At 38.1% G+C, this 16,232-nt stretch overlaps 1 protein-coding gene across 1 annotated transcript in view; it reads right to left on the bottom strand.

The window, feature by feature from the left end:
* MDGA2 (MAM domain containing glycosylphosphatidylinositol anchor 2) overlaps window positions 1–16,232 on the bottom strand; it is a 583,552-nt gene that overhangs the window by 21,230 nt on the left and 546,090 nt on the right. Inside the window, exons 12-15 of the mRNA XM_087729069.1 lie at window positions 12,869–12,889; window positions 10,652–10,807; window positions 8,854–9,012; window positions 3,466–3,596 (exon numbers count right to left, since the gene is read on the bottom strand). Of these exons, the coding sequence (XP_087585195.1) occupies window positions 3,466–3,596; window positions 8,854–9,012; window positions 10,652–10,807; window positions 12,869–12,889 (467 nt within the window). The remainder of the gene's footprint in view (window positions 1–3,465; window positions 3,597–8,853; window positions 9,013–10,651; window positions 10,808–12,868; window positions 12,890–16,232) is intronic.

The raw sequence follows: 16,232 nt of genomic DNA, 5'->3' as shown, positions 1-16,232 counted from the left end.
TATTATTATGATTTCCAATGAATAATTTTGGTAACTCTGTCATCAAACTGGTTATAATCAAGTTTTTGTATCAAGAGCTAATGTATCAAGAATCAATGGGACCATCAAGTTGAGAAGGATTTGGGAAATGAGTGGTTTAAATTCTTATTGGACATTGACATCCAAATGGAAAGGGACCTTGCTCATAAGGTAACAACAGTCATTGAAAAGAAGGAAAATCTGATTCATAACTGTATCAGGGGATGCTAGGGTTCAGAAGAAGCAAAACCCAAAGAATTATGAAATATTGGGACTTGCATTTTGAAATTGAATGCTTATGGAAAAAGAAATCAGTTTTTATACCAATCATGATGGTGCCTATAACTATAGGGATTCCTCAATATTTTCAAATTCTGAATTTACCCTAATTTTACCCTGAGCACCCTAATTTTACAAAAAAATGCCCAGCTTGGAATTGGCTGTATCGTCAGATGCTACCTTAATAATTGTATGGATCTTGGCTAGGACTTGCATTATTATGTTTTCACCTGTCCTTGACTGTGAATCTAATAGCGTACCCCAACAACAACAACAACAACAACAACAACAACAACAATAATAATATTAATAAGGTGAATAAAATGCCAAATGCAGTCCAGTGGAGGGTTGCAGGCGGTACGCCCTGGTACAAGCGTACCGGAGCCTGCCCGGCACATCGAGTACCGTTCCGGTATGGTGCTCCAGAGGGCCCACCCATCCGCACTCATTACCTGTCTTTAAACCCTTTGGCGCTTTCTTCCACATGCATGGCGCGTACAGCACCTCCACAACTCTCCCCCGAGCAGCTGGAGCATCGCAGAGGCTTACGGAGGTGTCGCTGGTTAGTAAGACGCACGCGCCGCACACGTTCATGTGGAGGACACCAGGCCAGTTGCAACAGGATCCGGAACCCACCACTGATGCAGTCTCAACCTCTGGTTGGCTGGGCAACCAACCATAGTGTATATAGGCAGTCCTTAATTTACAATTTGTCAGTAAATGACCTCGGAAATGGTGTTTTTTGGATTGTATATATCTATGGAGAATCTCAGTTAACCCGAAGGTGCTTTTTTCAAAAGGCAACTGGATTTTCTTCCTTGAGGACATTTTGCTTCTCATCCAAGAACCTTCTGAAGAACTGTATAGCATTTCTGGCTGTCATTAAATGTCATGCCCATCATAGTGGCGTGACCATATTTTGGACACATGACAACTGGCTGGCATTTATAACCGGTTGCATGTTCCACAGTCATGCGAGTGCAATTTGCTATGGTTTTTTTTAAAATTTCCAATTTCTTACAAGTTTCAAACAAAAAAGAAAAACATGCATTTTGGAGAATGGATTTGATTAATGATCACCTGATTTGTCCTTTGGCCTACATGACTTACTTAATGGCAGCTGTAAAAGCAGTCAACCACAAGTGACAACCACAATGACTTACTACTGCATCCCAATCCCAATTGTGGTCATAAATTGAAGATTACCTGAATAATAATATTAATAATAATATACAACTGGAGCACATCATAGGAATTGACAAATTTGCCATCAGTCAATTGCAGAAGGCAGCTTTACTTGGAACTGTTTCCATCCTGCAACGATATCTATAATGCTGCCAAACACCCAGATTTGCCTATCCCAGGTCCTTGGTAAGGACTCGATAGGTAGACAAAAATGCCAAACCCAGTCTGAACATCTGGCTGACTGCAATGAATCATCATCATCATCCAGATATCACAGTTGTTGAGGGCCAGTACAGTTTATTGATATCGCTATACCAGGAGATGCCGGAGTAGAAGAAAAAGAACTGGAAAAAATCACAAAATATCGCAACCTGACCATCGAAACTACACGATTATGGATGAAAGATGTAATAGTGATACCCATTGTCATTGGGGGGAGGGAGTGGGGGGCACTTGGTACCATGTCCAAGACTTTTACAAAATACATCAAGAAATTGCAGCTTCCTGCAATAACACCAGTGGCATTGCAAAAAGCTGCACTACTCAGAACATTGTACATTTTAAGAAGATACTTGGTTGATACCAAGGATGCTAGCAGCAATCCGTATCAACCATCAGTGGCAGTCAACAATATTTGTGATACATTTTTAAATGTTCAGTTGACTGAGTTTTATATTTAATGAATAAAAGATATTATAACAACAATAACAACAACAACAACAACAACAACAACAGTAGCAGCATTTGCTGAATATATGTGTCTGATTAACATTCTCTGAGAGAGAGAAAATGACGGAGGAGAAAAATGATGTTAAAAAGTAAGAGAAAAAAGAATGCTAAAGATGCTGCAATTACTGGAGATATTCCTGGTAGATGTTTCCAAGTCAGTCCAGGGAGTGACAGTGAGACTATCTGCTGCTCCTATCATTATCTGCCTTATTTTGAATGAGTATTTTGCTCCAACTTCCTGAACTGTGGGGTGCTGGCATAGAAATGTTACTTAGATGGATTACTTATCACTCCTGTTTTGGAAGATCCAGTTTTGCTAGGTGAACCAAGGCCTGATAGCACTTAACTGCAAGAGGGTAGGGAGAAGCTCATTTAGACTGCACTTAATGTACATTTACTCAGTTGATATGTCTCAGATCTATATACCCTTATAGTCTTAAGTTTATACCTTTCTGAATTGCAACTCTGATAATGCATTGAAATATATTCCTATTAGGGAATGGGTGCACAAAAATGCTTTACATTTGGGGAAATCGTTTTCCAAAAGGAATAGACAATGAAAAGTATATGCAAAAAAACACATATTTATGGGAGAGGAGAGCCCAAACTACATACAGATGTTCTGGGGATTTTTTTTTACCAAAACCTGATGTGGAAATAGACCGGAAAAATGAAAGAAACAAAAATACCCAACAACCACCCTGAATGAAATCAAATTTGATAGATTTGCCGAAGACAATTTTGACAGTACATCTCATCGGATAAGCACAAATGTCAACAGATTCACAGTTCTCTAGACCGAACAGATCCTGATAAAATCCCAATTTCAATGTGTCAGTGCTTATCTTTAAAATCCATCATGGGCCCCATCAACTTTGTCTGGCACAGAGGCCTTGATAAAAGACCTATCTTTATATGTCATCAGAGAGCAGGCGGCATTGATTGAAGTTTTCTCTATTTTGGAATTCTTCACGAAAAAAGATTATGTAAATAGAAATACTGGGAATTTATTGAGGTTTTGTTGCTGCTGTGAACATACATTTTTGGTTTCACAACATTAACAATACATTTTACTGTATTTATTACAATGCGGCAGTTGCACACAGTGGCGGCATCTCGTGCAACTTTACAGATTTCTTACAAATCACATGTGCATAAAATAGAAAATCGTTTTTTCATTAAGAAATATGGTGGAACTATGATTATTGGTAGTGTTTTGATCCCTTTTATGGGACAGCCATCATCTATTCTTACCTGAAATGATGAATTTGGATGTATATTTACACGGGCTTGAAACCAATGTTGTCCTTTGTTCCCACTTGTAGACCAGAATGGATTTTCTGATGAAGTCTGACTTTTTAACCGCAAATAAACATTTAATGTGCCTTTAAAAAAAAACAGAGCACACACACACACAAATATATATTTAAAGAAAAAACAAAGAAAACATCAAGAATATATTAGGAGGTTGAGACACACTGGCAGATGTGGAACAAGAAAAAAAAAGAAATGCAAAATTCAGAAGCCAAAAGAGGTCAGTTTAATGAAGCACTCTGGAGTATGGATTTCAGCATAATGTAAGCCTTTGAAATGTTCTGGCTTTTTGTGCCTTCCTCTGCTGATTGTCTCCGTGGCAAGCTCTGAGTTTGCATGCTGAATGTGCCTCATTTCAACGGGCTTGCAATGTTTTGTTTTTCTGTTCCACCAAAGGAAGTCACTGTAATGTGGCCTTAGCAAGATGCTCCATTTCCCTGAGCATTCTCTGCCTCACCTCCAAGTCCTATGCTTTACCCCAGACAATTCTGTTGTTAAATTTAACAGCCGTAATAAATTTAGTTTGACATAACCTTGTATGAATCACCATCCACCGGGCTACATGCATAGAATATGATCCTGACAAAGGAGGATTACACATTCTAAGAAGAAGTAGAGTGGTGGCTACTACAAATAGCTTTTTGGATGGGGGAAGACAAGGTGATGATTCAAAATAGGCAAGATATGAGTTCTTTGCACTTTCCTCCATTTCAATTGTGACATTTAGATAATTATCTTTGGGGGGGGGAAAAGGTCTTTCTCTCTTTTAGAGCAAATATCACAAGCAGCACTGAATTCTGCAAGGCATATGTAGGGCCACAGTCCAACATGAATAGTGTTTGAATATATTTGGGCTGGGGGGGGGGTCAGGAATGTGCAAAGGAGAAACATTTGAAATAAAAACTGTAAAAGCAATATTAAAGTTCTCTGCCCAGCATTAATTGCAATTATAGGCAGTCCTCACATTAGGGATGACATTAAGGCCACAATTATGGTCATAAATTGTTGCAGGCATAAAGCAAGTTATATGCGACCGGACCCAATTTTATGATAATTTTGTAGCATTTTTTATGTGAATGACATGGTCATTAAGTGAACAGCACAGTTATTAAGGGAATCTATCTAATCACAATAGGTGGAAACCGGAAGTAAATGATGGAAACTGAAAAAAGTACCAACAATCATGGTCATGTGACCACAGGATGCTATAAATAGCTGTAAAGACTTGTTGCTGGTTGCCATGAGCCCAAAGTGTAATGATGAGATGATGATGTTGATGATGATGAGGAGGAGGAGTGTGTGTGTGTGACTGCGTGCACGAACATTCAAAATTGGATCATAAGAATTTGGGGGGGGGGGCGTTCCGCTAAGTGACTGGTCCTAAGCTGAGAACTACTGTACTATGCAACTATAAGCTTATGAGCTGTATATGACCAAGAGGAAAAAAAAGCATTTTTCTATTACCAATAATGTAAGTAGCAAAAAGTCTTTAAATATATCTATAAATAGTTAAATGGCTCTGTATGTGTGTGTGTGTGTGTGTGTGTGTGTGTGTTTTCCAGTATAACTCTGGAACACCTCGAGCAATTTCAACCAAACTTGGTACACAGATGACTTATTCTCTGGAAAAAAATACTGTGGGGGTAAGACACCCCTAACACCCCTTGGTGTGTGTGTGTGTGTGTGTGTAGCCCTCTCTGCAGGCATGAGAGCCATCGCTCCAGATCAGCTGCATTGCGCATGTGCATGTCCCTCCCCGCCGGCTAGTTGATTTTCAAGTCTCTGCCTCGCCCGGGGGGGGGGGAGGTGCATGCAGGAGACACACATGCATGTGCACGGGGGAACATGCATACACGGGATCACACACGCATGTGCAGGGTGTGGGACTAGCACAGGGGGGTGCAGCGTGAGGAGCCCCCCGTGGCCCATTTTTGCTCCCAGGAGGCTGCAGGTAGGCATAGGTCCAAAATGGGGGGCAGAGGGTTGTGCATGCATGCTCAGGGGAGGCAGGGGGAACACAGTGTGTGTGTATGTCACGTGACACTATAGATATAATTCATTCCTTTTCCTGTCTAATACAGGATTAGGATAAATAAATACCCAGGCAACGCCGGGTTATGAGCTAGTATTAAATAATAATTGGTTTATTATATCTATGGGATATAATAAACACATATTATATCTATGGGATATTATTATTTCCTAAGACTGTTTGGCCTTGGGCAATATTTTCAACTATAGCCAACTGCCTCCTCTACTTGTTTTGGGGAGTATGATGTGAGAGATACCTTCAACTTATTAATGATAATAAGAAATGCAACCAAGGTATTGAAAAAAAAATTGCACGGAGGGTGGAAAGCCTTAGTTACAAATGTATTTATGATGTGAAAGCTCTTAATGGCATGAGTATATTGGCAGGAAGAATCCAACTCTTTTGTCCTGAGCATTAAAGTCTACTTTTCAATGGCTTTCTGCCCACTGATTTTATTTTCAAGACAATCCTCTTAACCATTCATGTTCCCTCTCTCAGATTGGTAAAGAAAGGCATTCTCCAACGGACCTTCTCAATTACTGAATAGCTTCCCTCCCACCTTTAAGAGGGCTTGCAGACATTTTCCAGAATGGCACCATAAAATGCCTTTAGGTGAAATGCATTTTCATATCTGAGATTAAAAAGAGATGGGCTTATTTTTAAAGCAATGTACTTTCTAATGCAGCAGGAGGCAAGTGCGAGACAGCCACAGTGTATTTCCCATCACCTTTTCATGTTGTGCTTTTGGCCGTTTATGATCATCATTTAGTTTCCTAGAACGATCATGATGTATGGAGAATTACTCTGTAGTGTTATGGCTTGATGTAGCAACTGGTTTCTGTTATGGGTTTTTATTTCTGTTTGGTTTATTTTTAATTGACCTTTATTCCCTCTAATTGCTTTTAGCAGCAATGTGATACAATTAAATGATATTAAATAACACACACACACCCCTCTAAAACAGTGCAGTGGGCAGAATGTGAAAAAAATGGAGCCAGCTCAAGGAGAGCAGATTTTCATCATTAATTATATAATTAAAATCTTTTAAATAAAGAACGAGCTGCACATTGTGTTATAATACCATCCCCCAAATAACCTCCTGCACACCAGGGAATTTTTTTTTTTTAGTTTGCCGTGATCAGCTCTGCCCTGATTTCTTTATAGGGTATATATTTATTTATATAAAACATTTATATGGCACCAAGTCCCTTAATGGGTCCTGGCAGCTTACAAGGAACAGTGAAAACCTCTATTAAAAACAACACTAAAATGTATGAGACATAAAACACAAAAAGCTTAAGCGATACTAATAAAGGCCTAGGGAAAGAAAAGTTTCCAGTCTCTTACTACATCAGGAAGGAGGAGACTTTGCCTCAACTCTAGAGTCAATTTATTTCATTTTTTCTATCTTAGCGGAGTACTTTTGTGCTCATTTAGGGAACTATTTTTTTAAAAATAAAACACGTGAGTTTGGGTCAGTGGTGAAATTCAAAAAAAAATTAACTACTGGTTCTGTGGGCGTGGCTTGGGAGTATGGTGTGGCTTGGTGGGCGTGGCTTGGTGGGCATGGCAGGGGATGGATACTGCAAAATCTCCATTTCCGCCAGAGGTGGAATTTGCCGGTTCTCCGAACTACTCAAAATTTCCGCTACTGGTTCTCCGGAATCTGTCAGAACCTGCTGATTTCACCCCTGATTTGGCAAAATGCAATGACAATAGCAATAGCAGCCTAACTAACAGTTGCTGTTGTTTGTGTTCTTTTGAAACCAGAAAGAATTTCATCCAACAGTTTCAAAGAACACAGAATATGTCCTTCAACCAAATGTATCTATGGGGACATTTGAGGAAAGCTTAAAAACTCATCCTGACCATCTGTGCAATTTTGGGGTGAAATGTTCTATTCTAAAAAAAAAAGCATTAAAAGGAACATGCCCATTTAGCAACGTTTTTCATTTCCCCTCTGAATGTTTATGTATATGGTGGTGGTCCATCAGTCTCAATGATGCCAAGGTCTGAAAGGGATCTTTGAACAAGCTTGAATGAAGAAACACTGAGTTTATAGAAGATGAGAGAGAGAGAGAGAGAGAGGCTCCAACCAAAGCTAAAATGAAATCTTTCTGATCGTATATACACCATTTCTTCCTAACCTAATGGTGTCCCTGGTCTGATAATACAGACTGTAATTAATTTGCAAAGAATAAAAAAAATGCCAAATGTCTTGTGATATTTATGATTGTGGCACAGTGGTTAGGGTGCAGTACTGCAGGCCACTTCGGCTGACTGTTATCTGCAGTTCGGCGGTTCTAATCTCACCGGCTCAAGGTTGACTCAGCCTTCCATCCTTCCGAGGTGGGTAAAATGAGGACCCAGATTGTTGTTGGGGGCAATATGCTGACTCTGTAAACCGCTTAGAGAGGGCTGAAAGCCCTATGAAGCGGTATATAAGTCTAACTCCTAACTCCTATTACTGCTGAGAGATACTTGTTTGAGAGTGATGGCCATATAAATTGAATGAATGAATGAATGAATGAATGAATGAATGAATGAATGAATGAATGGTTACACTTGTTAGAAGACTTGCATGATGGAATGATGTGACATCCTTCAGTTTAATACCTTAGAAAAAGGAATGTATAATTTCTTACAGGAGGGGGGGGAGTGCACTTTAAAAAATCTGACCTCCCTGACCTCTTTTCCATTCTTGATGGTTGAAATTGGCATCTTAAATTTTGCAAAAGATTACATTTTACTCTGTAAGCCATTCACTCTTTGGGGAAACCAAATAACATTGGGGAGGTTTGGTTTTCTAAGGTCTAAAAGTTCCCTTAAGCTTCTCTTACAGCCCTAATTTTCCTTTAAGCCTTCCCCAAAGTAAAGACATTTGATTTTCCCATTTGGGAAAGGTCTGGAGAAATTTGGGGTCTTTAGGAAGATCATTAATCAAGTATTGTGGGCTACAGTGATAATGTGGTACTTCTTAGGCTAGAACTGTTTGGATTTCAGATCACAGGAAAGCATCTTATGAGAAGGTCTATGTATTGAATTCATATGTATCTCACATCTAGAATCAAAGGCCAATTCTGAAATATCCAGTAGAAGCTTGAATTGAATCAGGCTCTGATGAAGCAGACCCAATAATAATCTGATTTTTTCCCCCTGAAGTTCATTAGCATTCAGGTGATTTGATGGGACTCAGACATGCAGACAGTAGTCTGATTGCTCTCTTAAGAAAATGAAGACTCTTTCTATTTTTTATTATTATTTTGCAACAATGATGAAAGATGATGATTACTCACCTATGTGTTGACCATACATGTTGTAGTAAAAACTGAAGCAATACGCAGTATTCATGGTTCCATATGGGTTTTTGGGAGGGATGCTAAAAATTGGGCTCGTGAGTCTTGCTCTATCACCTTCTTTTCTAGGACTGGATGCTTCAATGTACATGAAAAATCCTAGAAGGGAAAAAAATTCCATGAAATAGTGATATGCCAACAAGGAGAAACATCTTTCTCTGCAGAGCGGGGAACAGTGCCCTTAAGAATACAAGCACATAAGTAAACTGAAGACTTACTAGTACAGCACTTTTCCCAATACCTATGGAAACCCTCAAACAGGACCTGAAGGTGACAATGCTATTTAGGTCAAATTTCAAGTTCCCTGAAAATATTATGAGCCGCGGTGACACAGTAGTTAGAGTGTAGTACTGCAGGCTACTTCTGCTGACTGCCGGCTACCAGCAGTTTGGCAGATCGAATCTCACCACGCTCAAGGTTGACTCAGCCTTCCATTCTTCCGAGGTGGGTAAAATGAGGAGCCAGATTGTTGGGGGCAATACGCCGACTCTGTAAACCACTTAGAGGGGGCTGTAAAGCACTGTAAAACAGTATATACTATTATTATTATGAACTGATGCTGCCTGTAGCAAATTGCTACAGCTGTTTCAAGGGTTGTGTCAGTCCTGGAAGCCATCTTTTTCACTGGAGCTTCAAGGCTGCCACATTTAGTGCCTGGGAAAATGGGAGCGGGGGTTGCAAGGAGTCGGTGGAGGATTAGCTATAACAACATTCCTTCTATCAAAGTCAAGGACATTCAGCCTTTACCTGGATGAGAGTGACTGGAGGGGATTGTCTCCAGGTGGGACATTGAAATGATTGGGCTATGTAATGGATTTTGGGTGGGGAAAACCCAGAACTCTCAGATTCGGATTTTCCCAGATGTGCCAATATGACATCTCTAATAAAATGGAACTTTGAGCCTCGGAGTCTTCTTTAGTTGGGGGGGGGGTGTTACTCGGTTGATCTGTCAAAGGCAGATGTTTGTACCCTTACTATTTATATGATTAATATTAAATCAGTGTAGCTTATATATAACAGAACTTACAAAATAAAAAAAGAATCAGGAAGCTCAGACAGGTACAAATTAAACAGAAGGCAATCTACCATTTTAAATATTTTTTTAAAGTTTTATTCATGTATGAAGTACTTACAGACCACCTTTTCATACCAGAATCAATCTATCACACTCACACAACCTCTGGAAAAGCTGACAATCCTTCCTCATTTTTGTGTGATGTTGCATGTGTTGGTGAAGGACCATAGATACTATGTTCCTACTTCCTGTCTACTTTGTGGAATAGTCTCTCTTAAGAAATTAGATCAATAAAATCACTTTATCGATAAACGTTAAACAGGTAAAGACTCACATTTCTTTCTTAAATTTTGGTCACTATACACATATAATAAGATATTTTCTTTACCATTAATATGGAAGTATTTCATTGTTGCCAATTTCCAATATTTTTTAACTATCCCATCCAAACATCAGCCATATACCTGAAACTGCTTAGCTTTTTTTGAGATCAGCCATGATAGCTTTAAGTTGGAAGTTTGATGTTATTTTAGTAAATGTCTACATTCTGAAGCATGTAACTACAGTTTCTAAGTTTGAACAAAATGGAAAACTTTGGTTCAGATTTACAGGCTTATCTCTGGCTTGTTCTCAAAGAAGGGTAAAGAACCTGATATATGAGCAGAATCAGAAGTAGATTATCCTATTTTTCATTGCAAAACCCATTTTAGAGTTACACTCTACCTTCCTTGGAACCTGACCGGTCAGCATTGGGTCCAGTATTTGGGGTGTATTTTGTGTCTCGAAGGACAATGTTTTGTCTTGTCCAATCAAAGCTGTCCTTTTCGTCTTGGGTGAATAAACAAATGTTGCCATCTTCAAAGCCACAGTGGAATTCTCCTGCCAACAGATCAATCACATGTTCATACAAATAATTATTCCAAGTTACCAATTTACAAAGGCTTTACGCTTTCTTCTTCTTCTTCAGAACACTACTTTGTAATCACAATGCTCCAGTTTAGATTTTATAACAATGGAATTATTTGTTGAGTAGCCCACTCCAAGGGATAAAACAGTGATCAAGATGGTTAAAAATAAATAATAGATAAAACGCTAAACATCTTAAAGCTTCATAACTACTTGTGACAGTAGCAGAAGTCCAAGTTAATTCTCTTAAACTAAGTTGAGGCACCTATGAAAGTGTAGCTATCACCGAAATGTTGCAATTGGGTTAGAAACATGCTGGATCAGTAGTGTCAAGGGAGATAAGAAAGCATTTTAATACAACTAACATGGACATGTTTGCTATGAGTGTCTTCATAAATATTGTCAAATTTAATTTTAGGATGTGGGCCCCAAACTGGATTAGAATGGGAAAGTTATTAGACAGCTAAAAGAGTCAGCAACCATTGTAGCTTTTCTGAGAACTGTATTAACTTATCTTTCTATTGAAACAGTAAGAATGATACACCATAATTGGTGAAATATAAAAACAATTGTGAGCTTGCCTGAGATTTTGCCTGAATTCAGGAATATTTGCAGAACTTAGCTTTAACCTCAAGTTAAACTCTGTGTGAGTGCAATTGCATTAATAATAACTTCAAAGAGAGATGGACAATATGGTCTTCTGGAAGTTGTCTTATAAATTCCACCATTTCTTATCCATTGCCATTTCAGTTAGAATTGATAGGAATCGGGGACAAACATTTGGAAGGAACACACATTGTCTTTCTCTGTTCTTTATCTTTTAATCAACAAAAGTCTGTAAAGATTCTCAGTCATCTTGGTCATGGTTGTCCAAAAGGTGCTTTTTTTTAGGCAACTGGACCTTCTTGTTTGTTATTTTGAAGACATTTCACTTCTCATCGAAGAAACTTCTTCAGCTCTGACAGGATAGTGGGGAATGGAAGGACCCTGAGGACACAGATAAAACCTCCAAGTGCTTCAATGACCCTCTAAAAGGATGCAGATTACCAGCTGTCTGCAAGGAATATAAATCCTTCCATTCCCCACTATCCTGTCAGAGCGGAAGAAGCTTCTTGGATGAGAAGCGAAACGTCTTCAAAAGAAAAAAACAAGAAAAAAACAGTTGCCTCCAAAAAAGCATCTTTGGGGGATTTTAATCAACAAGTTTAGACTATATCAAGGTGGATCTGGGGCTCTAGTTATTTCCTCCTTTGCTTCCTGGAAGATTAATCATCCAGATTTGGAAGGAGGCAGTATAAAGCAAAGAAATTCTTTGTTAATTTTCATGAGCTAGGAGTTATCCTATCTACACATCTGGTCAAGACTTTGTTTTCAGTCCTAATCTAGTGATGGGCAACCTTAGTCTCTGAAAATCATATGTGTGGCCCCCAGAAATATTTTTGAATCCCAAGAGAACCTTTACAACAGACATATGTTCTCACTTGGGAATAAGAGGAGGAGGAGTTCTAACATGGCAACGTGGATGTCTTATTTGCAGAGACTTAAGGTACCAACTTCAAAAATGCTGCAGCCCTGGCAAAACCCAATAGATTTTTCTAATGGGCAAAATAGATGCCTTAAATACCATTCTTATTATCTAAAACTCTTCCTCTACATGATCATCCCCAAATAGTAGTAAATTCTATAGCATCCATTCAATTGACAGAATAACATCATTGTTTTGTAGGCCAAAAATATTAAAAGTGTGGCTTCCAGCTTTCTCTTCCTCCCCAGATAAAAGGAAAAATAAGGATCTGGAGAAGTGTTTGGAGCTTTCATTCATTCCTTGTCTGGGCTTTGTTGCTGTTCTTTCTTTTTTCAATCTATCCTTTTGTTCCTTTATATCTTTTCAAAATTTATATTGTGAGGTCCCAAGTTTATATTATATAGTATACTGATATATTATTCCCCCTTGCACTGTATACAGAATCTGTTATAATAGTAAGAAAGATCTAAATTTAATGTATATAGCAACAAGATATTTTCAATACTTACGTAAATGTGGATTCATTGGAGCTATAAAAGAAAAAGATAAGATCCTAAAATTAATAAAAGTTTCTGTGCATACTGATAGCTGTTTTGTATCTGATTTTCCTACTATTTGTGCCATTCCATGAGGGCTGGACAACTATTAGACTTATAAATTCTGATAGAGGAAATATTTGTAGCTCAGCGTTGAAATGAGGGATTCGAGCGTGGCTGTTTTCCTAACATGGCTGGTTTTTTTTGCAGACGTTTCATTACTCAAACTAGGTAACATCATTAGTGCTAGTCCAGAGTGGGGTTTGCTCTCATTTTATATTCTAGTGGCTAGAGAACACACTCAGCTAGAGAATACATTTGAAATCATCAACAACCTCTTCAAAGGAACCAGATTCACAAGGGAAGAAGAAAAGAAAAAAGATGCTCTACCCTTCCTGGATATCCTTATCAGCAGAAACTTTGATGGCAAATTAGAAACACAAGTCTAATGAAAAACCACCCACACCAACCAAGTGCTCCACTACCAAAGTAAGAACTCAATCTTACACAAGAGAAGCTGTGTAAGGATATTATTTAGTTGAGCAGAAACACATAGCAGCTACTCTGAATGTTAGAAAAGAAAACAGATCACCTATACATCTTCCCAAAAAAAAATTGAATATCCACATAGCTTCATCAAAAAGGGCTTGACTACTCAAACCAATGTAGCACAACCAACACCAGCTGTAAGAAGGATAACAATGCCATATATCAAAAGCATCTCAGAAACCACTAACAGGCCATTAGAACCACACAGCATCAGCACAGTCCACAAACTAACTAAAGCTCTCTAAAACATCCTAAGTAAAGACTCAGCAGCCTCAAAAAACAACAACAACAACCCAGGAGTGAATACAACAGGGTAGGGTAGGGTAGGGTAGGGTAGGGTAGGGTAGGGTAGGGTAGGGTAGGGTAAGGTAGAGTAGAGTAGAGTAGAATAGAATAGAATAGAATAGAATAGAATAGAATAGAATAGAATAGAATAGAATAGAATAGAATAGAATAGAATTCTTTTTTGGCCAAGTGTGATTGGAAACACAAAAGATTTGTCTTTGGTGCACAGGCTCTCAATGTATATAAAGAAGAATAAAAGAGAATACATTCATCAAGTAAATACAGTGTAAGGACTGAAACAACCACAATGTAGGACAAACTGGAATAAGACTAGCAGAACACATTCATGAAGACCATCTAGCAGTCAGAAGACATGGTGAAAACTCTTTAATTTCACAACCCGTGAACAGACTTAATCATAGTTTCAACCTGTCACTTTTCTAAACCAAACCAAGTCCTACTAACAGTGATAGGCTAAGCCGCTAGAATATAAAATGAGAGCAAACCCCACTCCCAATTAGTACTGATTATGTTACCTAGTTTGGGTAATGAAACTGCAAGGAAACAACCAAGCTTGGAAAGTACCATGAATAAACTCTATTTTGTATTGTAGCTAGTCATCCAGCCATTTAGACCAGGTGAATGATCCTTTAACAATTCCTAGTATTCCTCAAGGAATGAAACAGAGTGGAAACAGCTGTACTTTCCTGCAACAATTCTCTCCTGATTATGCTTAGTTTTCTTTATTCCACCACTATAATAATTTACATTGGGAGAGTCTTTGGGTTGCAGATACTATTAAATAATTAAGAGTTTAAAAAACATACAAATACATTTTCTTTCCCGCTCTTTATTTACATTTCAAATTATTATTCTCATATCTTAACAAATGGTATTCTAAATTTTCTAATGTTGTCCCTTTTAGATTTTCCTTAAAGAAAAACGCGTAAAATTATTTATAGAATTTTTTATTTGCTGTGCTTGGTAAGAGGCAAGAAATATACAATTATAAGGTCATTTAGGATATGTTATAAGGGGAAAAAACAAGAATAATAATGGTGTTAGCATAATAATACCAAGAATACAGCTTATCTTTCAATATTATCAAATATTCAAAAGCTATATATTTAATTGTTGATGGAAAAAGATGGGCAGTGTGTAACTTATACAGGCATTTATTTTATTTAAAAAAAATTCTGTACCTCTCTTCTTTCAAGGAACAGACTAATACAGTACATATAGCAATGAACTCATTTTTATCCAAAAACGGCCTAGAAAAGTAGACATCACAACAATTAATTGAAAGGACATCCTGTAAATAATATTTCCATGTTAGAACAAGATGTCTCCATAATCCAAATTAAAAGATATATCCCCCAAAGAGAGACATTAGCACATTTGGAAAAATTCCACAATGTTTTAGGTAGGGAATAATTGAAGTAAGAACACAGGGATACTGCAGATCAGAAAGAGTTCCAAATATCCAGAAGGACTTCAAAATGTTTAGCAGATACTGAATACAAGTTGGCTGTTGCAAGAAACAGAAGATGAGAAAAAGAAAACCTAGGAGATACATAACAAAGGGACAGTTGATATATTAAAAATAAACACTATTTTGTTTGAGCTTTTATTTTTTAGTGTTTTTTAATGTTATTTCTATGATCTTTGGTAGGGGATGAGTGAGGATTTGAACAGAGACCTATCTTATTCGATTCTTGTTCATCCAAAGGAAACAAAGAGAATCTATGGAATGTTATCCTACAGAAATATTTATTGTTTATTTCTTAAATTTATATGACATCCATCTCACTGTTACAACAACTCTGTGCAGCTTACAGCATAATAAAAAGGCAATACAAGGCAAAGATTTCAAAGATGAAATAGTGACTAAAAACCAAGAGGAGACCAGTTGTCTTGCTGGTAATTAATAAAGCATGTTCTAGCACGCTGTTAGTTCTCTCACATTGTAAGTTAGTACAAGGGTGGTGGGAGGAGCTTATGTAAGCTTAGAAGCCAAGTAAGCTTAGAAACACCCTCCAAAATTTTGAACTGAATTGGACCCCTCTGTTGGAAACTATCCTTTGTGGGGCTCCATGAAGAAGATAAATATGTGTGAGAAACAATTTAGCTAGGCTTCTGGCAGTGATGAGGGATTGGGAATCTTCTCTCTACCTCATAAGCCAACCATAGCACAGAGGGCTCCTATCGGGGCCCCAGTCCAACAAGTAGAACCAGGTTTTAAGGCTCTTCTGGAAGGCCAGGAGTATGAGGCTTGATCTTATCCCCAGCCGAGAACTTTCCAAACGGGGGAGCACAGCAGAAAAGACTCTGCCAGCTAACATTCTTCGACAGATGGAATCCAAAATAGGAGCAAGTGGGACCATCCAATCCAAGAATCTAATTTTCTCACTAGATCCTAATAGCAGGAAAGCTTTTTGGTGAAGTAAAACATTGTATACCTGAACGTTGCCTCAGAATTGTTCCCAAAATACATTTCCTGGCA

The sequence above is a fragment of the Thamnophis sirtalis genome, unplaced genomic scaffold, assembly GCF_051295495.1.
Source record: "Thamnophis sirtalis isolate CommonGarterSnake01/CBP01778 unplaced genomic scaffold, rThaSir2_p1.2 scaffold_1, whole genome shotgun sequence".
NCBI lineage: Eukaryota > Metazoa > Chordata > Lepidosauria > Squamata > Natricidae > Thamnophis > Thamnophis sirtalis.
This window is presented reverse-complemented; position numbering and strand designations above follow the sequence as displayed.